Below are 25,936 nucleotides of genomic sequence, written 5' to 3'. Positions count from 1 at the left end.
TTTGTTCTTCAGTTTCCTCATCTGTACAAATGAGGTTAGACTCTACATTCCAATTCTACATTTATGCTCCTCGCTGCTCACAATTTCAGTGGAAATTTTTTGAGTGTTTATTTTGCTGACTCTTGTTTTAAAGATGAAGAAACTGGAACGTGGTTGTGACTCATCTCAGAGAGCATGTGAGTGACAGAGTGGCAAACTGGCAAAGCTAGAACTTGATCTGCCTCCTCTTTGTCACCCTATTTAAAACAAATTATTTTCATGTTATTTTTAGCACTTGTAGCAGTACAGTTTAAAAAGCATCTATCTATCATTGGATCCTCACAACAACCTGTATTGTTATCTCCACATTATAATTGAGGAAATGGAAGTTCATGGGGGTTAAATGACTTTCTTGAACTCACAAACAATATGGAAGGTAGAGCTGGGTCTCAGATTCAAATCTTAAGGCTCTAAGACTAGTTGGTACCCATTCTACCATACAATGCTGCCCATCAAATGACTTAATTTGTTGTTATAAAGCTTTTGGAGTGATATTTAGGAATCACTCTAACTCAAAATGTGAGAAGACCTATTGGTCAGAAGAAAGAGAGTGCTAAGTTGTAGTCAGGAAAGACCTGATATATTTTATATATATAATTATCTGTGTGTATGTGTGTTGTTTACCTCAGTAGAATATAAGCTGTTTCATTTTTCTTTGCATCCCTAGCTAAGCAATGGGTCGGAGAGGTCCAGGGCCACACAGTTGGCTTCAGAGTTGGAATCTGAAGCTATGTCTCTATCTATATTGAAATGAAGGTAAACTGAGGCACAAAGTTCTGAGCAAACTTCAGTTTATTGATAAGACTAGTGGTTATCAATAAAAGGGGTCTTTTGATCCTCAGCAAGTCAAACTTTAAAGACTAATAGATTATTTTTGTGGATAAAAGGAGCAGCATCATAAATTGGGAAAACAATATCATTGGTTAAAAAGTCTAAAGCATCTTAGAAATGAGGAACAAAAATGATTGTCTGGAAATCCCTCCTTCCTTCTTGCTGATTGATGTGTCTGCCTGAAAGGTTAATTAGTGGTAAGTAGATAACAAAGTAGATTTCTTAGAAGAACAACTAGTAGCATAAAGATAACAGGTTTCGTTTAATTAAAGTAACATAAGAAATTAGAACTTAATGTGAGGAAGGCTGAATTTCTGAAACTATGAACTGAATTTCACTCAAAGAAATGAGACTTAGAAAGTTATACAAAATGTTGGTAGTTGGTATAGAGTAGAATCAATTACAAAATGGAATTAATTTGATTTTCTCATATCCTGACTCTTAAGTTCAGGATGAGAGGTGACTGACCTATTGTACTGTGCCTTTGAAACATATTGACTTTGTGAGGCTTTAGGAATACAAAGCAAAAACAAAAAAAGAAACAGTTACTACCTAATTTAATTTAAGAAACATTTATTATATTCCTATTACGTTTAAGATCCTATGACTCAGTTTGGCAATCAATAAGCATTAATAAAATGCCTATAATGTACCAGGAACTCTGTTGTATTTTAGGGATGGACAGAAAAATACATCAGACTTGAAGGATCTCATATTTTATCAGTATGTACAATGCACTCATATAGTTATATGCACAGTAAATTAAAGGCAATTCTGGAGAATGAGGAGTGTATTGCCTGCTTTAGGGGGAACCAGAAGAGTTACGTGGAGGGTGGTAATTGAGCTAAACTTGAAAGAAATTCAGGATAATTATAACAGGCAGAGGTAGGAAGGAATACATTCCAGGTATGGGGGGACACAATTTGCGCAAAGGCATGGAAAGAGGAAATGGAGAATCTTTTATTAGGAAAAGGCCCAAAAACCCGTTCAACTGGATTGTTGAGTGAGTGGAGGGAAATGCTATATTAGACTGGAAAGATTGCCTTTAAGTTAGAGCTTTAAATGCCAAACAGAGGAAGGTTGTACAAGAAGAAAAGAACAAGAATATTGATTTGTCATAGAATCATAGCATCATCAATTTAGAGCTGGAAACTTAGAGACTATTAAATCCAACCTCTCACCACTCCCTACTTTACCCATAAGGAAACTAAGGCAGAGAGAGAGAGAGAGAGAGAGAGAGAGAGAGAGAGAGAGAGAGAGAGAGAGAGAGAGAGAGAGAGAGAGAGAGAGAGAGATTAGGTGATTTGCCCAGGGTAACAAAACCACTAAGTATCTGATTCAGGATTTGACCCCAGGTCCTCTTGATTCTTAAATCTATCACTTGAATCACTAAGGGATATTGACCCTCATCATGAAAGTGTTTTAGACAATTAAAGAGGAAAAGAATATCTTTCTCATTTTTGAGTCCTATAGTCTGTTCAGAAAGCAATCTGGTATTATGAGCACTAGTTTGTACCCCCTCATGCCAGGACCTCAACTTTTCATACTTGAATTTGCATAATGAACTCTACCCTTGTAATTTAGGTGGTTTTCTTTCCACATGTTTCCAAATAAATTTCTTGGCCAGAAGGAAGCATTGTCTAAATACAAGGCATTTTTTTCTCTCTTACATAAAATATTGTCTAGGCTAAGAAAGTTAGAGCTGTAAAGCACCCCAGATGCCACCTAATACAACCTTCATTTTACATATGAAGAAATTGAGACTTAGGGATGTTAGGTGACTTGTCCAAGAATAATAAGTAGCAGAGCTAAGGATCCAAACCCAGGTCCTCCATTTCCCAAACCAGCTTCTTTCCCCTGTGCCAACGCTGCCCTTTCACATAGTTCTTCAGTACTTCAGTAAATCTTTGATTTCATCAATATGTGAATAGTTTTTCAATCATTATAGATCACAACCCATCAACAACTTTGTTCATTTTTATCCATGATCTCCCACACATCCCCCCAAGAGCTTGCCTAACAAATCAGAGGCCTTCCTAGGCTCTTTGTTTATTTACAAGGGGGGGCTGCCCATCTGTCACCTTTTACTTTTGCTCAGAGATTGGCCCATCTTCCAATTCTGATTGGACCTTCCATGAGGAATTACTTGAGGAACTGAAAATGTGCTGCATCCTGCATATGTCCACCACATATCTCTGCATTGCTTTCTTGTCACTTGCACAAATGGAAAGCATTAACTCATTGGATAATGAGTTAAATAAATTCAGGTTAAAGGGATAGTGACAGGGATGGGTTATGCTTGAAATTAATTGAACATTGCAAAAAAAACCCTAAAAAAAGAAATTAATTGAACAAATATTTATTAAATATCTATTATATTTATCACCATTGAGTGGAATGTATTGTGCTGACATTGGAGAAAATATAAATTGTAGATTAGATCTGATTCCTGCCCCTCTTGGAGCATACAATCTAGTAGGGGAATGAGACACCAATACTGATAATCCTAACAAATAATATTCTCCCACTTAATTCCCCCTTTCCTAATAGAATATAGGCTTCTTAAAGACAGGGGACAAGTTTCATTTTTTTTTTGTTTTTGGTCTTTGTCTCCCTTGTCCATAGTGTGCATTTAATAAATGTTTGATGAATTGAATGAGTGAATTAGTTGGTTATAAGACAAGGGACTATATTAACTAGCTCAGGTTTTATGACATAAATTCTATGAAAACTCCATGACTCCATGAAAGCAAAATGAGAGCTCTCACTGGTGTGTCTGGAGAGTGCTGCTATTTGAAACTTAAATGTGGGCACTTTCCCACCAAATCTGGCTCCTGAATCACCATCTAGAAATACAGTTTGGATATCTTAAGAGATTGAAGGAGAATTATATTTAACAAATCAGCTGATGAAAAGTTAAGAAGATGAAGAAAGATCTATGAGTACAGAATGAAAAAATTGAATTAATAAAGGGGGGGAAGTAGTTTGGGAAATGTGCCTAGGAAAGGAGACCATGATGTGAGAAGGATTTGGGGGTGAGGGAACCAAAGAAAGTATAAGCCTTAGCTGTTGTTAAAGGCTTTAGTTTTTTTTTAGTTCTTCCAGACTAGATGATTCCTAAAGTTATTCATACAGGATTATTCTTTTTCTCAGAGAACCATTGGATTTAGAAGCTAAAAAGGACATTAGAAATAATCCTTCTCACTATAGAGATGAAGAGCCTGGGAGCCCAGGAGAGATCAGGAAGCAGAGTCATGATTTAAAACCAGGGCTTCTAACTCTAAATATATTGCTCTTTCCTCTCTGTTCATTGACCCTTATCACCTACCTATGGTTTCATCTTCTATATGTCTTATTTTATTTTTTATTTTATTGATGTCAAATATTTTTTTTAACAGTAATCAGTTCCTAATAGATCTTTCTCATCTCAAAGAACCCTTCCTTAAAACAAAGAAAACCATTTAACCCTGGGACTGTTGACATCATATACAACATTTTTCACATTAGAATGTATCTTCCTAAAGGGCAGGAACTAAATTGGAATAATAATAACAATAATAAAAGTTAGTATTTATATAGGAATCAATGTGTTAAAATACTTTACAAAAAAGCACCTGGGAGGTAGGTGCTGTGTCATTCCCATTTTACAGTTGAGGAAACTGAGACAAACAGAGGCTAAGTGACTTACCCAAGAACATATAGCTAGTACGTGTCTGAGGCTAAATTTGAACTCAAATCTTCCTGACTCCAAGTCCAGTGCTTGCAACCTTAGTACTTAGCACAACCCTAGTTCATAGTAAGCTCTAAATAAATGATTGCTCACAGAGTGACTTCCCTTTCGGTTTTGCCTATCAAGAAGAGCAAAGTATATTTCATCATTTGTCCTATGAACCTCAGAGAGGGCATTGTGTTTTATCTGCATTTTGATGCCTTCTTTTCCTTCCCATTTATGACCTGAAAAAAAAAAATCCAAGTTGGTTGTGCCTTCACATTGGTCTCTTTGGACCGTTCTTCCAATTTCTCCTTATTGTAATCAGAATTTTGTTTTTAAGAATACCTACATTAGGAAAGCAGCTAGATGGCATATTGGATAGAGCACCATCCCTGGAGTCAGGAATCAGGAATACATGAGTTCAAATTTGGCCTCAGGCACTTATAATTACCTATCTGTATGACCTTGGGCAAGTCACTTTTGCCTTGCAAAAACAAAAACAAACAAAAATATCCACATTCCTCTTTGAACCTACTTTCCTGATAGAATTTTAGGCCATAGGATCCTTCCCTATCCTTTCCTTCCATATCCATATCCTTCCATGCATGTCCTTTCTTTTGGACCCTTTGTAATATGCTTTCAAAAATTTAGTAGATTAGACCTAAGAATCTCCTACTCATGAATAAAGTACTCACAAATATAGTATTCACTTTCCTCCAGAGTTCTTACCATTACTCCTTTGGTGACTAGTGTCTCTTTACTGGTCAGAATCAGGTCCTAAATAGTAGTTTACTTTGTTGCTGCTTTTGCAGTGACATTTTGCAAAATGAATTATCATCAAGGCAACTTAAGAACTTATCAGCTTTTCTGCTTTCACAAGTGGTAGAAGTCCAACATTCATTCAAAATTGTTGGAAATCTCCAATGACTGCTATTTCTTGTCTCATTTGTAATCTCTTTCCAAAACATCTATGTTTTCCTATGGGATATGTGCTTTGTAGTATATCCCTCTACCACCATATTGGCTCTGTTTCTTCATTTGCTCCCCACCTTGCTTCCTTCCCCTGGTTTGTGAATTTACTTTGTAATTTAGGTGGCTAAGTGGATAGAGCACTTGACCTTGAGTCAGGAAGATTTGAGTTCAAATCCAGCCTCAGATATTTATTTCCTGCCTTGGGGTGACCTTAGGGAAGCCACTTAAACTCTCTCAGCCTCAATTGCTCCTTCTGTTAAAATGTACCTACTTTTCAGGGTTGTTGTGAAGATTCAGTGAGATAATAATTATAAAAATGTCTCACAAACCTTAAAGCATTGCTATGCTATAGTATTCTACTTCCCATTTTATCCAAGCTTGTCCTTTTTTTAAAAAAAGAATGTTTTTATTTCATTTTCTCAATTACATGTAAAAATTTTAACATTTTTTAAAAATAATTTTTGAGTTCTAAATTCCTCCCCTCCCTTTCCTCTTCCCAACTCTTCCCCCTCCTTGAGAAGGCACACACTTTGATATAGATTATACATGTGCGGTTATACAAAATACGTCCATATTAACCATGGTGCAAAAGAGAACACAGACCACAAAAAGAACAAAAGTAAAAAAGTATAATTCAATCTGCATTCATATTCCATCAGTTCTTTCTTCAGAGGAGGAGCATTTTTCATCATAAGTTTTTCTTTTTTAGAGTTATAGCTAGGTCATTCACAGTTGATCATTGTTCAGTTTTGCTATTACTATATACAATGATCTCCTGTAAGCCTGCCTTTTTAAATAAAGCATATGCTATTGTTGGTATATTCTTATCAAGTTTATGATACCTGTGAGGTCTAACTTCCCTTCCTGAAACTAAGTCCCCCAACCAAAGTACATGACCCTTTGTCTTCAGAGACCTGGAGTGAGGAGGAAGCTTAACTGGCTTGGCAGTGTATCAGTTTCAGAAGAGAAATCGGTCTTATCAGTTGAGCTAGGCAAATAGAGACTGTGCAGGAGCCACACCTTTTATTTGATTAATGACTTTTTGTTTGCTCTGATCTCATTTGATTCTCATGGTAACTTTGTGAGATAGGTTTTTTTTTATCATCAAGGTTCAAGTTTAGGGGACTGATATTTATTAACTGGAGGACTGTGGACAGGTTACATTTGCTTTAGTACCTCAGTTATCTCATCAGTAAAATGAAGATAATGAAAAAGTACTGACCTTACAGGGTGATAGTGCAAAAGGTATCATCCTCAATTCCATATCTCCTATGTCCAATCTATTGCCAGTGTCTTTAGATTTTTCCTTCAGAATGTCTCTTGAATATGCCCCTTCTCTCCTCTGACCCTGATGCCACACTGCCTAACCCCTCATCACTAATCCTCTTGGTTGGTTGGTTTCCGTGGCACTGGTCACTTCCCATTCCAATCCATCCTCTATTCCTCTGTCAGAGTGGTCTTCCCAAAGTGCAGTTCTGACCATGTTATCTCTTTCATTCAATAAACTCCTGTGGCTCCCTATCACTTCTAGGATTAAATATAAAATCATCTGTTTGGAGTTCATAACCTTCCATAACCTGAATCTACTTACTTTCCCAATCTTCCTATACTTTACATCCCTCCATGTATGATATTATCTAGTGACATCAGCTTTCATCTCCCTATTCCAAGCATTCTCACTGGCTGGAATATTCTTTCTCCTCCTCTTTGCCTCCTGACCTACTAGCTTTTTAAAGTTCCAGACAGGAGTCTTTCCTAATCTCCCTTAATTCTAGTGCCTTTCCTTCATGAATTATCTCCAGTTTCTCCAGTGGCTAACTTGCTCATGCTTAGTGGTTTTCATGTTGTCTCCCCCATTAGACCATGAGTCCTTTGAGAGCATAGTGGCTGGCACATGGTTGGTAATTTAAAAATAATTATCGATGGACTGTCTTAAAGTTCCATATTAATGTGAGTTATTACTATGACCTGTTGAAATATGACATAGACAAAACTAAAACTCAAGTTAGCTAGATGGCACAGTGGGTAGATTGTTGGTCCTGGACTCAGGGAGGACCTGAGTTCAAATATATCTCAGTTATCACTAGCTGTGTGACCCTAGGCAAGTCACTTGATCCTATTTGCCTCAGTTTTCTCATCTATAAAATGTGCTAGAGAAAGAAATGATGAACCACTCTGGATTCTTGCTAAGAAAACCCAAAAGGGGTCACAAGAGTTGGACACAACTGAAAATCAATCACAAAATGTGATTTGTAATTAGTATCAAAGGATCAGTGAAGGAAAAAGAGTTGGGAGGAATCTTAGAAATCATCTGATTTAACTTTCTCATGTCACAGATAAGGAAGCTGAGGCCTGGAGAAGTGAAGTCACATGAATAAGCACTTATTAAGCCCTTGTTATATATCTGATCCTTTGCTAAGCCCTGGAAATACAAATATAAACTGAAAGAAAGCTAAAAGAAAACCTGTCCCTGACCTCGAGAAGGTTATATTCTAAAGGGAGTGGGGGGGAACAAAACATTAAAAAAAGAAAATGCAAAGGTAGGGGAAGTTGAGCCTAATGTGGGTGGCATTGTATAAAAAATCTAGAAGGAAAGTCCAGTGCATTCTGGAGGAGAAGGAACTGACTGGTTTGGGGTTAAGTAACTCAACTAAGGTCACTCAGTCCTTAGCTGGGGAAAGGTTAGATGAAATAATGTCTGTGACTCCAAATTTAGCCTTCAAAGGACCATGCCCCCAAAAACGTGTTTTGTGATCTGATCCTGTGGTCCACACAATGCTTGACATGAGAAGAAATCAGTTCTTAGAAAGGACAGATGAATTCATGTCACCAAAATTAAAAAAAAAATTGTGCAGTGTTTCCTTTTATGAAGCTGAAGCATTCATCGTTCTCAAAAACATATTAAAAATCCTTAATATATGAATATCTTTTTTCCTGGATTTATGTAATATTCAGATGTCGAAGTGAGAAGCTTAGGTTCAAAAGCTAACTTGGCCAGCTAGTTCTAGCATTTATTAATTTATTTATTAATTTAAGACACTTCTTGAGTTTGAATTTAAAATGGAGGAATTGTACTCTAAGGTTCCCAGCCCTGATAATCTATGCTTCTACTATGATGCAGTCTTTGTTTATTTACTAACCTTGGAAGAACCAATATTATATAGTATCTATAGCTAACAAATACCAGCACCTTCAAATGAAGGGGTGAGCAGGGAGGGTGGTTGTCATACTTCCTTGTGGAGTCAGGAGATACCTGTCTTCCTTGTCAATAAATGCTATCTATGAGTTATCTTATAGATAACTGAATAATTTTTGCTGAATGATTTTTCCTTATCATAGTCATTTCCTGTTTGATTTATTGCAGAAACATCTGCTTGGAAAGATTTACCAGTGATCCTTCTATAAAGTCGTTGCCATGGTAAGTCAGAGGTCACCCCCTGCTGCCACAGTAGTTCTTGCCAAATCCAGAATGTTCAATCACCTGAAAAGAGTTAGTCTAAAAGACATATTTGTTCTCCCAGGGGCTATATATCAGGGCGGATGCTGGAAAGACTGTCTTTTAAAGATACAAGGTTGTAATCTAGTGTTTTTCCTTTTGATCATCATAAAGATCTCCTTGACTCTGTAGTCAGGGACTTTTTATCAGGGCAGATCAACTCCTTGGGTTCTGAAAAGTTCAGTTTTCAGATAAAAGGCTAATGTACAGCACATTTCAAAGTGGGCAATGCAGCTTTGGTGAATTTTTCAATGTACCTCATTAAAACACACAATTACCTTACTCAGAATGTTCCCCATTATCTACTGAATAAAGTGGGTTCAAAAGATCTCAGTTCAAATCCTGCCTCTGATATTATGATCAGCTCTTTGTCCTGGGACAAGTCACTAAGTCCTAAACCTTGTTATCTCACCTGTAAAATAGTATTCATGATAGCTGTTTTGCCTTCTGCACAGGATTGTTGTGGGGCTGAAATCAGTAAACTTTTAATCCTAATTCCTTAAACCAAAAAAACCTAATCTGTAAACATGTTTATCAAAATATGTATGTACAATGCTAACCTGACTATTTGCTGCTGAGGGGAGGGAAGGGGGAAGGAAATTTTGTAACTTAAAAATATACATGTGCATATGGATGAAAAAAATTAAAAGAAAGGGAGAGAGAGACGAAGGAAGGGAGGGAGGGAGGGAGGGAGGAAGGAAGGAAGGAAGGAAGGAAGGAAGGAAGGAAGGAAGGAAGGAAGGAAGGAAGGAAGGAAGGAAGAAGAGAAACAAAGAAAGGAAGGAAGGAAAAAGAAACAAAGAAAGGAAGGAAGGAAGAAAAAAGAAAAAGAAACAAAGAAAGAAAGGAAGAAAAAAGAGAGAAACAAAGAAAGAAAGGAAGAAAAAAGAGAAACAAGAAAGGAAGGAAGAAAGAAAAGGAAGGAAGAAAGAAAGAAAGAAAAAGAAACAATGGAAGGAAGGAAGGAAGGAAGGAGGAAGAAGGAAGAAGAAGGAACTGCCTATCAGATCCCAACTCTGATGTTTGTGTGATCTTGGGCCAATGCTTTAAATTTCCCTGAGAAATAAAATGTGGGAGTTTGGCTAAAATAATGATGATAATAATAATAATAATGACAAATATTTAATTTAATATTATATAAAATGGAATATATATAATAGAAATAATATTTAATAAATAATAAATATTGAATAATAAAATAAAAGCAAAGGTTAGTGTTATCATTACTCTTCCTAGCCCCTACTTACCTTTCTATCCTTACTTCTCTTTATTCTACTTTGCCCACCATATGTTCGTAACAAACCGAACTACTTACCACATAATCATTGATTTAAATGCCTTCACTCAAACCATTTCTTATTCTTGAAATTTTCCACCCAATCTCTATTTTTTAAAATCTGTCTTGTTCTTCGAAGCTTGAACTTAAATTCTGTCTTTTTTATTAATTGAATCTTCCCTAAGTCACCTCTTCTCATCCCTAGGTAGGTTCTCTCCTTTATATGACTTTGAATTTAACTTTATTTGTGCTTCTCTGGGTACTTTTCATTATTTTTTATTATTGTTATTTATGTCTTATCTCTCACTAAATTGTAGCCTTTTTGAAGATGAAACCTCTGAAAACATCTAAACCTTTTTTTGCTTTACTGAGTTAATTCCCAGACTGTCTGCTCTCAAACTGAAATAATTCCTAGGGTATGGACCTTGAAAATAGAGAACAGGTGATCTCACTTTGAATTCTGATTCTCCTGCTCACTACCTGTGTGGTCTTGGGCAAGGTCTTCATTTTCTCTGTAGTGCAGTTTCTTCACCCATAAAATGTGGAAGTTGCACTGGATCTTCATGAACTTTTCACTTGTAAATGAGAAGGATTTTGTGATTTGAGATACTCTACTTTTGGTTCTAGGGCTTGGTAATCCTCTATCCTCCATGGCACCTTCAGGGATTCCAGATAATTTCCAGAACCCCACTTCCTTCTCTTACTATATCTCAACTGCCTTGAGGAACAAGGCTATATCATAAGGAAGGAAACAAAATGGCACAGGGGAAAGAGTAATGATCCTGTAATGATAGGACCTAAGTTTGAATCCCATCTCTACATATCTGTGCTACCTTAGCTTCTGACCCTCCTTTTTCTCATCTGTCATATGAGGGAACTGGCCCAGATGACTTCTCCTAGCACTAGACTTATGAACTAAAATTTCAGAAATAATGTAGATGGCTAAAGATAAACATTTAAGTATATGTAAGGACAAACTTCTTGACCTTAATTCCTCTGGAACAAAAATAATAATAGTAATAACACATTGAAAGGAACTTTCTTTGGGCTTTCTCTCTGTTTAATATGACAAAATTCAGGACAAAAAAGAATTAAATGGAGTTTATTACAAGTATGTCAATTTGATGGACTGATCACTGGAGATCAGCAGTGGCTTCAAGGTGGGGCCAGCTTTTATTGTTAATGAGATAAAGGTAACTCAAATAAGTCCACATAAGCCAGTTTTCCCCAAGGTAGCAAGTATGTGACAACCAGGTAGGGGGTGACTTGATTATAGGACAAATATCAAGGGCCTAGGTGACACCTTCCCCCCTAGCACTGATTGACAAGTAGGTCTGTGAACAATGGGTCACTGAGTTGGTCTAATTTTCAGTACTAGAATTTATATAACACTTGAAGGATTGGAGAACACTTTCCAAATATTATCTCATTTGATTCTTACAGTAACCCCAGAGGTGGTTTTATTATTATTACTTCCATTTTACAGATGAGGACACTGAGGCAGACTGACTTGGTGGAGTTCACAAAGCTAGTAATTGTCTGAGGCAAAACTCTTCCTGACTTGAGGGTTTTCTGTTCTGTACCATGGTCTACTGTTCTGCTCCCTAAGATCCAACTGAACTTAGTCTAGATTTTAGATTTATTCACCTATAGCATTCAGTGGATGCTCCAGGGTAGCCTCCTAGGATAATCAGATCAGAATTGATGGGGATCATGGAATCCTCATATTGCCTTTTTCTCCCATATCCAATTATTAGCAATTCATCAAACATACTTCATGTTCTCCCTCTGGGTTACATAGGGCCAGAGTTAGAAAGATAAGAGTGATACATCTCTATCCTCACAGAACTTTCATTCATTCTCCTGGGAGAAAACATCCAAGTTAAATACAAAGGAAAATTTGAGGAGAGAACTTGGGAAATCAGTAAAAACTTTGAGTAATCTGTCCATTCTCCTCTTCCATTTACCATTCTAATGTAGCATATGATATAATTTCAAGATTTATAGTTGGCCTTATATCAGTGATATCTTAAGATGTCCATTTCCTTGTTTATTTGGGGGTTTTTTTTTTTTAGACAAATGGAGTTAAATTACTTGCCCAGGGTCACACAGCTAGTAAATGTCTGAGGTACAATTTGAATCTATCTTTTCTGACTCCAAGTGCAGAACTTTCATACCTTGTCATCATCAGGAAGTGAAGTGTAGTTTCTTAAATTATGGGAAAGAATGGATTAATTGGGGAAGTATTACAAATGATTAATGGCATTTGTTTCATTAGAATTCTTAAGAACTTCTATTATGATAAATGGATTGTTCTCTCTAAGTGACTTGACTTTCTGTGTATTTAGGCAGGAAAAGGAGGTTCAGTGAAGGCTGCCTCAGGATTTAATGCAGCTGAAGATGCCCAGAAACTGAGGAAGGCCATGAAAGGACTTGGTAAGTAGATGGCATAGTAAAAATTTGTACAAATTTATATTTTTCAAGTAACCTAAGTCCTATGATACTCAGAGGTTTTAAAATAGATGCTATCTCCTTTGGCAATCCAGGTGAGCCTTAAAATGGATCAGTATAAATATATTTAGACTTTGCAAAACAAATAAGGCTGAAAAGAATTACTTTAGGAAAAAATTCTTTTTAAAAGGACACCATTACTCCTTCCTGGTTCCCCCCCTCTGATTTAAAATTTTTAAAAATTTAATTTAAATTATAATTATTCTAAGATTTTTTTTGGGGGGGGGTGGACTGGAGGGTACCAGAGCTATGATTTTATTCTTGTGGAGAGCTCTTAGGAAGCTATGTCCTCTCCCAACACAGATCATAGAAACAGAACCTTCTCTTCAAGGTTCTTAACTTCATGTCATAAGAACTCCTTAGTGGATAGATTTCAGGGGTCCATGAACTTTGGGTAAAATATATCTTTATTTTCACTAACTTAATACTAAAATTTTAACATTTTTTAATTATGAATTATTTTTAGTTTTTTCAAGACAATGGGGTTAAGTGGCTTGCCCAAGGTCATACAGCTAGGTAATTAGTAAGTGTCTGAAGCTGGATCTGAACTCAGGTATTCATGATTCCAGGGCCAGGGCTCTATCCACTGAGCCACCTAGCTGCCTCTAATTATGAATTTTTAAAAAATATATTATTCTGAGAAGAGAGTCATAGACTTCACCAGACTGCCAAGTGAGTCCTGGATTAAAAAAAAAAAACAACAACTTAAGAAACTGTGTCTGAGAAGAATTCCTGAAGATGTTGAAATATTATCACTTGGCCCAGGTCATGTAGCCAGCATGTATCAGTCTTTTGTGACTCCTAAGGTCAGCTCTGTATTCTTTCCACTATTGTCCATCAAAATCTGATTGCAGTTAGAGAAAATTCTTATGACAACTTTTCACATGTATATATATGTATATATATATATATATGTTATCTAGGATATAATTTTTATTCCAGTTTTTTAATTTTTTAATCTTAATAATATTTTATTTTTTCCAATTATATGTAGAGATAGTTTTGAACATTCATTTTTATAAAATTTTCTCTCTCCATCCTTTCCCTCCCTCCCCTGCAAGAGAGCAAGCAATCTGATATAGGTTAAACATGTCCAATCATGTACAACATATACAATTAAATATATTTCCATATTAGTCATGTTATGAAAGAAGACTTAGAACAAAAGGGACAATCCATGAGAAAGAAAAAAAAAGTGAAAATAGTATACTTTGGTCTTCATTCATCCATAGCTCTTTCTCTGGATGTTGATGGCATCTTCCATCATACATCTGTTGCAATTTGTAAGATGTAATTTCTAAGTTGTCTTCATTTTGGTAATAGAAAGGCTTGCTAATACCATTGGGGGTTATGAATGAAACATTATATAAAAACATGTGATCAGTTGTAAAGTCAGTGAAGACACAAATAATTAGTAAAAGATGGAAAGTTGTCAGAGTATTAGAGTATCAGTGAAGGTAGAAAATGCCTCACAGTTCTCCTACTGGGAGCCTTGGAGGGATAGATATGTTCTATGCAAAGTATACAGGGATGATGGGATGATGGTAGTGCCTATATCACAATTAAAAATTTGCAAAGCTTTACAAATAGTTTCTCATTTTATCCTCACAACAACGCTGGTAAGTAGGTGCTATTATCACCCTGATTTTACAAATGAGGAAACTGAGCCTTAGGGGGGATTAAGTGATTTTCTCAAGGGTCTGAGAAGTTATCTTTGTGTCTGAGACATAATTTGAATTTAGGTCTTCTGACTCCAACCCCACGACTCTGTCTGCTGTGCCACCTCACTGTCTAGCAGAAAAAATAGGTGAGCCCAAGAAGGGCATAGATCTGTGTCCTTGCAAATGAAAGACCCTCTAAACATTCTCTATGATTATCTTAGAGTATAGGTTTAGCCAGATAAGACCTGAGAAGAAGTGTAGTCCAGTGAAAAGAGCTGTGGGCTTAGAGATGGAAGACCAGGTTCAAATTTTACCTCTGACATTCACATATCCTGTGTGAGCTTAAATAAGTCCCTATCTCCTGAACCTTAGCTCTCTGCAGTATAGTGAAGGAACTGAATTGTGACTTCTTAACCTCCCTTTCAGATCTAAATCCTATAATGTTGTTGTTTATCTGTTTTTCAGTCATATCTGACTCTTTATGACCACTAAAGTGGTTTGCCATCTCCTCCAGTTTATTTTACAGGTGGGGAAATTAAGGCAAACAGGATTAATTGTCTTGATCAGGGTCTCAGGACATACAACTGGTAAGTGTGTCTGAGGACAGGTCAGAACTCAAGAAGATGAGTCTTCCTGACTCTAAGCCCAGCTCTCTACCCACTGTGTCACCTCACTGCCCTCAAATCATATAATGTTGTATAGTTGCTATATAAATATTATTATTGTTAAATATGAGAAAATATCCATTTCTGAGTATTCTATTTAAATTATATCTATTCTACTTCTCCTCCTTTCCTTTCACTTAAATGAAATAAAAGATTTGCTGTGCTCAGCAATGGATTTGAATCAGCAGATTCGTCTAAATTTACAAATGCAGCACAAACATCAGCCTTCAGAAGTTAGATAATAGGCCAGTCATAATGTAGCCATAGATAGAACTGGGAAGCGTGCCAGTCAGGTGGGTGATACTTTTGCTAATGCAAATGAATATTTAACAAAATACATTCAAAATTCACAGAGGCTCAAGAATTGGCAGGATATCCAGAGGAAGGAAATTAGATTTGCATTTGATCAGAGGATCATAGCTGTCATTTCTTATATGACCCTGGGCCAGACATTTAAATGCAGTGGGTCTTTCTTTCCTCATTTCTAAGATGAGCAGGGTTGGATTACATCATTGAATCACTTATGTAAAGCTGAAGGGGGGCACTCCAGAGACCACTTAGGCCAACCCCATAATTTTATATATGAAAGTTCCTTTCTAATTCTAAATCTATGATCAACTTGCTCTGAACCTCAATACTTATAACTTTCCAAGGTGATTGGTTATACATCCTTGACTTAAATATATCTAATGAAGGGGAGCCTACTACCTCATGAAGCAACCAATTCTACTTCAGGATGCTCTAATTGTTGGGGACTATTTACTGAAACTAAGACTAAATTTGATTTCCACACATTGCTCCAGGTTCTGTTATCTGGGTTAACAGAGTTAATTTGATCTCACTTTTGATTGACTGCTCTTCAGATTCTTAAAGCTGCTAAATCTTCCCTTCTTGAGGCTAAACATGCACAGTTCCTTAATCATCTTCAAGAAGAGCACTTTGGTATGATGGTTTCATGTAGCATACATCCTGTAGAAATTCATAGGAACATAGTTTTAGGACTGAAAAGGATTCTAGAAGCCATTTAGTCAACCTTTCTCATTTGAGAGATGAGGAACTGATGCCCCCAGAGGGTGTGACCAAGGTCACACAGGTTGTAATTTAGGTATCCTTTCTTTTTTTTATACAATTTTTCCTCTTTCTTCCCCTGATAACTGCATTCTAAAATTGGGGGTTTGGGTAGATAATGGAGTGGAAAAATATGAAAACATGTGGAACATTTCTGTGAAATAAATCATCATCAATTCTTTTTTTGGGGTTTTTTTTTTTTTGCAAGGCAAACAGGGTTAAATGTCTTGCCCAAGGCCACACAGCTAGGTAATTATCAAGTGTCTGAGGCTGGATTTGAACTAAGGCACTCCTGACTCCAGGGCCGGTACTCTATTCACTGTGTCACCTAGCTGCCCCAATCATCATCAATTCTTAAGATTTTTACTCCTATTAACTAAAAACCGTGCAATCCTGGCGAAGATACTGGAGTGGTTTGCCATTTCCTTCTCCAACTCCTTTTCTAGATGAGGAAACTGAGACAAGCAGATTTAAATAAGATAAGTCACACAGCTAGTTCAGATTTGAACTCAGGTCTTTCTGACTCCAGTGCTAGTGCTTTGTCTACTATCACACTTAGCTGCCACACTCATAATTATTAGTGGGAGCTTAAATTTAGCTCTCTTAACAATTTTTTCCTTCTATCAATTAATTCCTTACTAAAAATGTTGAAATACTGATATGAAAGAGACTATGTGTACCTTTGTTGTAAACAGTGAGTAAAGGAAAATGGAATCAATCATTTAATCAACAGGCCATTATTAAATGTTTATGGTGACCCAGGAAACTTGCTAAGGTCAGGGATACAAAGGGAAAAAACAAAACCAATTCCTCTCTTATGTTACTTACTTTGAATGATTGTAAGATTTACCTATGGAGTTTCCTTTCCTTTTTAGTTTCCAGAAAGAAGAATCATATAGCTAAAAACCAGCATCTAATATGTATTATATTCCTCACTGTAATTCCAAATCCCAAACCATTTGATTTAGAACTAAAAAAAGAAACCTTCCAAATTATTTAGTCTGGCACACTCATTATACAGGTGAGAAGACCCAGAGAAAGGAGGTGACTCCATTTGTCATGTATTTATTGTGTCTTTTATGTGCCAGGGTGAGGGTTAATAAATCGGGCAGCAAATTTTTATTGTTTTTACTATGGGGACAGCAAGGTGATGCAGTAGAGTACCAGCCCTGGAGTCAGGAGGACTTGAGTTCAAATTCAGCCTCAGACATTTGATAATTACCTAGCTGTGTGACCTGGCAAGTCACTTAATCCCATTGCTTTGCAAAAAAAGAAAAAGAAAAGAAAAGAAAGAAAATTACCTGAAAGGGGCAAGGCGCTGGCTGCTAAGGGACCAAGCTTAATGGGAATGTTAATGACAAATATGCCTGTGCAGGAGGATTTTAGAAAATGGTGGAAGGAAGTAGAATAAAAAAGAGGTGGAAAGGCAGGAAGGGACCAGGTTTTGAAAACTTTAAAAGCTTGAGGATTTAAAAAATTTTTTTTAAAATTTATTTATTTTGATTTCACACTTTTCCCCTAATTTTGCTTCCTTCCCCCCACCCCCCACAGAAGACAGTCTCTTAGTCTTTACATTGTTTCTATGATCTAAGTTGAATGTGACGAGATAGAAATCATATCCTTAAGGAAGAAAAATAAAGTAGAAGAGATAGCAAAATTACATAATAAGATGTTTTTTTTTTTTTAATTAAAGGTAATACTCTTTGGTCTTTGTTTAAACTCCACAATTCTTTCTCAGGATACAGATGGTATCCTCCATCGCAGATACCCCCAAATTGTGCCTGATTGTTGCACTGATGATATGAGCAAGTCCATTAAGGTTGGTCATCACCCCCATGTTGCTGTTAGGGTGTACAATGTTGTTCTGGTTCTGCTCATCCCACTCAGTATCAGTTCATGCAAATCCCTCCAGGCTTCTCTGAATTCCCATCCCTCCTGGTTTCTAATAGAACAAAAGTGTTCCAGCACTTACATACCACAGTTTATTAAGCCATTCCCCAAATGATGGACATTCACTCAATTTCTAACTCTTTGCCACCACGAACAGAGTAGCTATGAATATTTTTGTACAAGTGATATTTTTTACCCTTTTTCATGATCTTGAAGCCTGAGGATTTTTACATGATCCTGGAGATAATAGGGGACCATCATTTACTGAGTGGTAACCAGAGAGAAATAATGATGTCATTTTAATAAAAATTCCTTTGGTAGCCAAGTAGAGGTCATACCAGTAGCAAATACTCAAACTTAAATATGAAATCAGGGTCTCTAATTGCAAATCCAAACACATTTTTTGTTCAGTTGACTCCCCTTAACAGGGTTCCTGATGCATTGGAGGCTTAACATCCCTAACCCCCAATGCAGAGGAGATAAAAAGTCCATTAAGATAAAATGAGATGGGAGACTCAAGGGAGTTGGGTGAGTTGGTCTAAGTATTGAACCAACTCTCTCCACTCTGTATTTCAACCCTGGCAGAGAGTTTGATTTTAGGGAAACTGCTTCCAGCATCATGCTTTTTAAAAATAAAATATGAACTTAATTTTACTCATTAAAAGGAAAATTTCCTTTTTAAAATAAAATATGAACTTAATTCAACCCCTCATGGCATGGAGATGACTAGGGGCTCTTGAAGGCTATGAACATGGAAAGTGAGCTTCTCCCAAGTTCAAAAGTCTGTAGGTTCATTATCTACAGGGTTAGCCTAGTTAATTTTGTTGAATTTCCTTCCTAGAGGCACATTGAGTGAAGAATAGGTTTGGGGGCCTGAAATTTCAAGAAGGCATCTTCTAAGGGTCTGCTATGGATCCTTTATGTATGAACATGTACAAGTCTGTGTGTGTATGTGTATGTGTGTGTGTGTTTTTTGTGTTCCTTTAAGTTCTTGCTTTTATATAATGTATCTTTCTATAGACTAAGACTGTTATTGGTATAGGTAGAATTCCCCATTGAGGAAACCCTCTCTACCAGGTCAGGTTAGTACCTTCTCAACAATTTATGAAGTTATAAAATAAAGTGAGACAAGTGGGAAAATTACAACAGGGAAGCTTTTCCCCTCCCTTTTAAAAGTTTTTCTTCACTGGATAATTTTGATCTTGAAAGAGACAAGGAGGGTGACATGCTTTGGAGGCAAGGAGAATGACCAGCAGTAATTCTATTTAATTTTATACAAAAATCACAATTTCCCCACTTGTCTTAATTTTATAATTTTCATGACCCCAGAAGAAGGAACCAGAGTTTTGTACTTAAATGTATCTTCTATCTCTACCAAGAATTTTTTCTGTTCTTTTTTCCTTCAGGAACAGATGAAGATGGTATCATTGATGTACTTGCCTTTCGTAATGTGTCACAACGCCAGGAAATAAAAATAGCTTATAAGTCAACCATTGGCAGGGTAAGTTACAGCTGAGTTTATCATACTAGTTATCATATTACTGAATCTCACCAGGGACCAAGCTCTTGTATGAACCAAACTATTAAGGCTAAATGAAAGAATGAATGAATAAATGAATGAAGTTTAAGTGATGGTTTTGATGAATGGTTTCTATCCACTAGCATTCTTTCTCTACAATACATCACCTGCTCTGAGGGTTGCTTCGTTCTAATGATTGAAGCCTAGTGCTGATTTGTGTATCCTTAGCACCCCAACCTCACTGTGTTCTCTCTGCCCCAGAGAAATGCTCTGTGTGAGCAGTGTGGGCTTTCTGAACATGTTTCCCATGGTTATTGTGAGTAGGAGTTGAGGTTTTATTTTCCTGCTACTCTCAATTGTATTTTTCTGGAGTTGATTGATTGTTGAGGCTAAAATAATTTCAACATGCTTTGTTTTAAATGGGCATTTTAAAAACTATTATTTAGCACATCATTCTGACTCACACTTAAATCCAGATTACTTTTTAGTATCCTTCCCTTCACTGATCCCCAGGATATGAAGCATTGTTTCCAGCCTTTCAAATCTTCCCTATATCTTGTTTTGGAATTCATGTTTCAATTCCAAATTACATCCTTTTTTTGGTCAATTAGTTGGATTCAACTCTTTGTGACACCATTTGGAGTTTTCTTGACAAGAAAATTGGAGTGGTTTACCATTTTTTTCTCCAACTCATTTTACAGATAAGAAAACTGAGACAAAAAGGGATAAGTGACTTGGCTTGGGGTCACATAGTATAGCTGTACATACAACTGCTAAGTATCTGAGGCCAGTTTTGAACTCAAGTCCTCCTGACTCCAGGGCTGGCATTTTATCCACTAAGACACCTAGCTGTCTCATCCTCTTCTTAGGCTCTTTATCATTCCAAGAGTAGCATACACTGAAATACGATGTTCAGACAGCTATTGCTTAGGGAAAATGAGAACAGCCTAGAATTTGGAGGCAGAAGATCTAGACTTGAAGCCTGGCTCTTTTACTTATGTGTCCTTAGACAAGTTGCTTCATAGATTTATAGCTAGAAGGGACCTCAGGTAAATCTAATCCAATTTCCTCATTTTATAAGTGTGAGATGAAGTGATTTGCTCTAAGTGGCAAATAGAATTTGAACTCAAGCCCTATTCCAAATCCAAATCCAGTGCTTTTCCTATTTTATCAGACTTGATCTGCCTGGGACTCAATTTCCTTATTAGTAGAATGAGGGCCTCTAGTTGCAAATCCAAATCTCTAATTCCTTCATACTCTAAATCCTTTAATCTACCCAGAATGTACAGAATCAATTTTTAAAATTACAAATTTTTATTATATTTTGAAAGGTTCTAAACATTCAAAGGTTATTCATTCAATATTATGCTTCCCATTTTTTTTTAGCATATGCTGCTTACCCCATGATTAGATGTGCATTCTGAATGGTCTTGAATAAGGGATAAGGTATCAGATGAGGATCCAAATTGATTTTCCACCACTATTATCTTTGCCAAGTTTTAAAATTATGGCCATATTTGCTCTATTAAAAGTGTCCATTTCTGGGGTGGCTAGGTGGCACAGTAAATAGAGCACCAGCCTTGGAGTCAGGAGTACCTGGGTTCAAATCTGACCTCAGACACTTAATTACCTAGCTGTGTGGCCTTGGGCAAGCCACTTAACCCCATTGCCTTGAAAAAAAAATTCTAAAAAAAAAGTGTCCATTTTTAATAAAGCCTCTGGTTTTTTTCCTATGTCTAGGAGTAATCTGTAATTAGTTTAGGGTTTTAACATTGAAAATCTGGAAAAACTTGCCTGTTATCCCATTTGGACTAAATGCATTGATTCATGTTGTTTTTTAATAGAGTAATTCACTGATGACTTACTTTATGTCTTCCTCTGAGCTTCATCTATTTTGGTTATCTATTTCCTGTTTCAATTTCAACAATTTGTTAAAACTATAATTTCTATAAACTTCCCTTCTATTATTTAGGCTATGATTTAAATGTCTTAAATGCCTTGATTGCAATTTGGGGGGGGGCAATTTTTTGTGTTTTTGTCTTTTTTTTCATTTGTAATTTGGTAATTTGTAATTTCCTTCTCTCTTTGAAATCTATTGCAAATAGTTTGTTAATTTTGTTTTATTTTAAAACAACTAGCTTTTGGTTTTATTGATTAATGCATTTATCATTATATTTCCTTCTATACTGATCATTGTGATTTCTCCTCTTCTATCTTTCCTTGTATTCTCCCTTTGTTCTTTCTCTAATCTTTTAGTTATAGATAATTCAATTGGTCTTTTTAATTTTGTTATCCTTAGCACTTTAAATTTGCCTCTTAGAACTATTTTGCCTGTACTCTATAGATTGTGATATGTGATTAGAATTATCTTTTAAAAACATTTTGTTTTAGGGGCAGCTAGGTGGCACAGTGGATAGAGTACCAGCTCTGGAGTCAGGAGTACCTGAGTTCAAATCCAACCTCAGACACTTAATAATTACCTAGCTGTGTGGCCTTGGGCAAGCCACTTAACCCCATTGCCTTGTAAAAAAAAAAACATTTTGTTTTAATCTTCCTTCTGCCTTCCAACCCTCTGAACTTATTTCTTTCCCCATTGAAAATAGGAGAAAACCAAAACCCCTCCCACACACATATAGTCAAAATTTCTACATTAGTCAAATCCAAAAAAAATGAATTTGTATCATTCTGATTCTGAATGCTTTACCTTTCTATTAGGAGGTGGGTAGCATGTTTCATCAATATTCCTCTGGAATCCTAGTTGGTTGTTGCTATGATAAAAGTTCAGCACCCTCAGAGTTATATACTATAACTGGTTCAACCATTCTTCAGTTTATTTGCATTCCCTCAGTTTCCCATTCTTTGCTACATCAAAAAGAATCCTAAATATTTTTTATATGTTCTTTGAGTTTGTTTTACTTAGGGCTCATTTCTACTTCCTTAGACTCCCTTAGTCACTAATTCCCCCTTCCCTTTCTCCCCTTTCCCTTCTATTTTCCTATTGAATGAAATGGATTTTTGAGTGTTTATTCTTTAATCATTATCTTTTAATGAGAACAATAGCTGGTATTAATAATGTTATTATCTTATTTAAATTAATTAAATTATATTACATTTAATTATTTAGTTATTTGTTAAATGTCTCTAAAGTTTATTAAACTTTAGGGTTTTCCTCATTTTCCATAAATCTTATTTTTTCTTCATGTTATTGTTACTTATAATTTTGTTATATAATTTTTGCCTTTTCACATTTACCAAGGTCTTTTCTATGACTAGATATGTGAGTTATTGTTGTGAGAATTCTCAGTGTTCTTGAAAAGAATTTGTGTTCCCTGCTTTTTCCATTCATTTCTTTCCAAAGCTCTGTTGTTGAGAAGCAGCCTTGCTGCTACCTGGAGGAGTGTTTGAATTAAATTTTGCCCTATTCTCTGCACCCCTGCAGGATTTGATCGATGACTTGAAGTCAGAACTGGGTGGAAACTTCGAGAAAGTGATTTTGGGAATGATGATGCCCACTGTGATGTACGATGTGTCTGAGCTGAGAAGGGCCATGAAGGTTTGCATTCATCCCCGCATTGAGCAACTTTTGTTTCCTACCTCAGGAAGGCCATCTGAGCATTTATTCATAATGCTATACTAATAAAGGCCTTCAAATATATTCGTGAGGAAAGCTCAGGTGTGGGAACAATTAATTTTCTAATTTTTGACAGATGGAAAAATGTTACCAATTAATAAAAAAATATATTTTTTCCTAAAAAAATTACAGATTCATAGTCTTTAATTAGGAGAGACTTGGAAGTTATGTGGTCTAATATCCTTGTGTTAGGGATCCCCTCATGAGAATCTTTGTTCCTTTTTTTTAAACATTTAACTTGTTTTAAGTATTGTAGGATCCTGTCATAAAAGAATGAAGTCATCCTTAAAATTCAGTAGTAAAAATGAGAGGGTTTGTTTCTGCCTTTCGCATATTTCTGGAAATATTTTGGTTATTTTAGCTTTGTTCCAATCTCATTTGAGGCTTATAATTTTGAAATTGTGTGGCAATCGCTGCAGTTATGGAAATGGTAGAAAAGGGCTCTCCCTTGGACTCAGCTGAGTACAGATATTAGGCACAGAAGAGAATGCTGAGTTCTAGCCTGAATTCCACCTCCTTTTCTAAAATCCAAACTGTCCTTTCAGTAGTGTCAATGTCGACCAGTACCTGCATAATAGGTAACACAGTCTTAGAGGGTTGCTTAGGGTCTCTGAGAGGTGAAGAATTCCCTAGAGTCAGAGAGCCAGTAGGTCTGAGTTAGGACCGGAACCCAGTTCTTCTGGATGCCAAAATTGAGCATCTACTATGCTATATCACATTGCTTGTCAGCCAATATTTACTGGCCTAGTCTATAATTCACATACATTTGTCATTATCAGCATCTTTCCTCCAGTTTGATATCCTGAAGGTGATTTTTAGAACATGCAAGTTCCAGTTATGTGACCTTGGCTAAATCACTTCATTTCCCTGAGCCTCAGTTCATCCCCAAGCAGTTTATTCTCTAAGTTTCTTTTTATACACATTCTAATTAAACATTTATTGTGCATCTGCCATGTATAGGATGCTGTACTATGAATAAAAAGTGGTGTGATATTCATGTCCTGCTCTCAAAAGGCTAATGGGGAAAACCTGGGGAATGGTTAGGAGAGGCTGAGCAAACAAGAAGATTGTCAAGACCAGAGGTTGGCTCTTGTACACTTTTGTTTCCATAAAGCACCAGACAGAGTCAGGAACCCTGGGTTCAAATCCCAACTCACTGTGGACAAATCACTAATCCTTTTCATCCCCAGTTACCTCCTCTGTAAAATGGGGATAACGATAGCACCTTTCTTACAGAGCTACTATGAGAATCTAATGAGATAAAGTATGTAAAGCACATGGTGGCTGTTACAGTGGATATAGTTTCTTTATAAAATGGTGAGTTTGAATTAGATGGTTTCTAATATCTATATCACTTCTAGATGTCTGATTTTATGATCCATTTCTTCATGTGTAAATTGAGGAGGATCCTACTCGCTAGTCCTTAAGTTTCCTTTAGCCCTAATATGTCTGATCCTATGTTCTAAGATCATAGCATCATAGATTTATAGATCTTAGAAGGGAACTTAAGAGACCAGTAAAGTTCAACTCCCTTATTTATAGAAAGTAAAACTGAGGCACAGAGAAGTTAAAAGATTTAACCAGGGTCACTTGGTAAAATTCTGAGGGGAGCTTTGAATGCAAGTCTCCCTGAGTTCAAGCCCTATCCTTTTGGACAGTGAAGTCAAACTCAAATAAAAATGGATCCCTTGGGCCATATATTGACTTAAAATATCACAAAGTAAGATTATTTATATTTTTATTTATTTTGTTAAACATTTTCTAATTATATTTTAAATCTGGCTCAGGTTCCATTCAGGAGTTGACTTGTGGCTTCAGCACTAGACTATGATATGATCTCTTTAACTCCAACATTTTATGTTCAGTTTCTTCATCAGTAAAATGGGGGGGGGCATTAGATGGCTCTCTAGGGTCTCTTCCATCTTTATATTCTATGACCCTATGAAATGTTTGAGGATCAGAGATACTCAGTGAATTTTGGGTGACTCCCTTCAAATTTATAGAACCCCTATAGCTATTCTATTTTTGTTTGATTAGTAAATTACTAGTATATAAGCATCTCTTGTGTTCATCAGATTTGTGAACAGTCTTACAACCTACCTTTTCTCTGGGTTGTTCTTTTAGGGTGCTGGCACAGATGAGGGCTGTTTGATAGAAATTTTGGCATCCCGGAACCCTCAGGAGATCCGACGGATCAATGAGACTTACTATCATCGTAAGTAGTCTATTATGGTAGCCTCAATTAAGATTTTGCTATAACTGGAGATCATGGACTAGCTGTAGATGTTTATCTAGTGACTCTTTCTTCACAGAATCACTGAGCTGAGGGATCAACTGGTCTCATCATTTTTCCCCCAGGCAATTCAGTGTTTGAACTATCCAGGACTTGAATTAGGTGGAAACTGTCATTAGGTGGAAACTCATAAATCTACTCAGCTTATTCTAAGGTTTTTTTATCCCATCAAAAATTGAGAAGTTATTCCTTATTTTAAAGTGAAGGCTAAAATTAATTCAAGAAACATTTAACTGCCTACTCTGGGTAAGGCATTGTACCTATTTTAGGATGTGATGTGTATTACCATGACCAAGTCTGCTATTGAAGGGATTCCTTTTGGAGAAGAAGTTGTCGAGGTCCTTTCCAACTCTGTGTCTCTGGGAATGAACT

At 36.3% G+C, this 25,936-nt stretch overlaps 1 protein-coding gene across 5 annotated transcripts in view; it reads left to right on the top strand.

Moving 5' to 3' along the window:
- The window catches only part of ANXA4 (annexin A4), a 64,370-nt gene that overhangs the window by 19,033 nt on the left and 19,401 nt on the right, over positions 1-25,936 (top strand). For 4 of the 5 annotated variants that reach the window (XM_074207754.1, XM_074207762.1, XM_074207746.1 and 1 more), the window contains 5 exons: positions 8,919-8,972; positions 12,675-12,762; positions 19,528-19,622; positions 23,080-23,193; positions 25,396-25,486. In XM_074207754.1, coding sequence (XP_074063855.1) covers positions 8,970-8,972; positions 12,675-12,762; positions 19,528-19,622; positions 23,080-23,193; positions 25,396-25,486 — 391 coding nt within the window. In that variant the 5' untranslated portion in view covers positions 8,919-8,969. The remainder of the gene's footprint in view (positions 1-8,918; positions 8,973-12,674; positions 12,763-19,527; positions 19,623-23,079; positions 23,194-25,395; positions 25,487-25,936) is intronic. The other variant, XM_074207764.1, reaches the window with a different exon arrangement.

The sequence above is a fragment of the Macrotis lagotis genome, chromosome 1, assembly GCF_037893015.1.
Source record: "Macrotis lagotis isolate mMagLag1 chromosome 1, bilby.v1.9.chrom.fasta, whole genome shotgun sequence".
NCBI lineage: Eukaryota > Metazoa > Chordata > Mammalia > Peramelemorphia > Peramelidae > Macrotis > Macrotis lagotis.
This window is presented reverse-complemented; position numbering and strand designations above follow the sequence as displayed.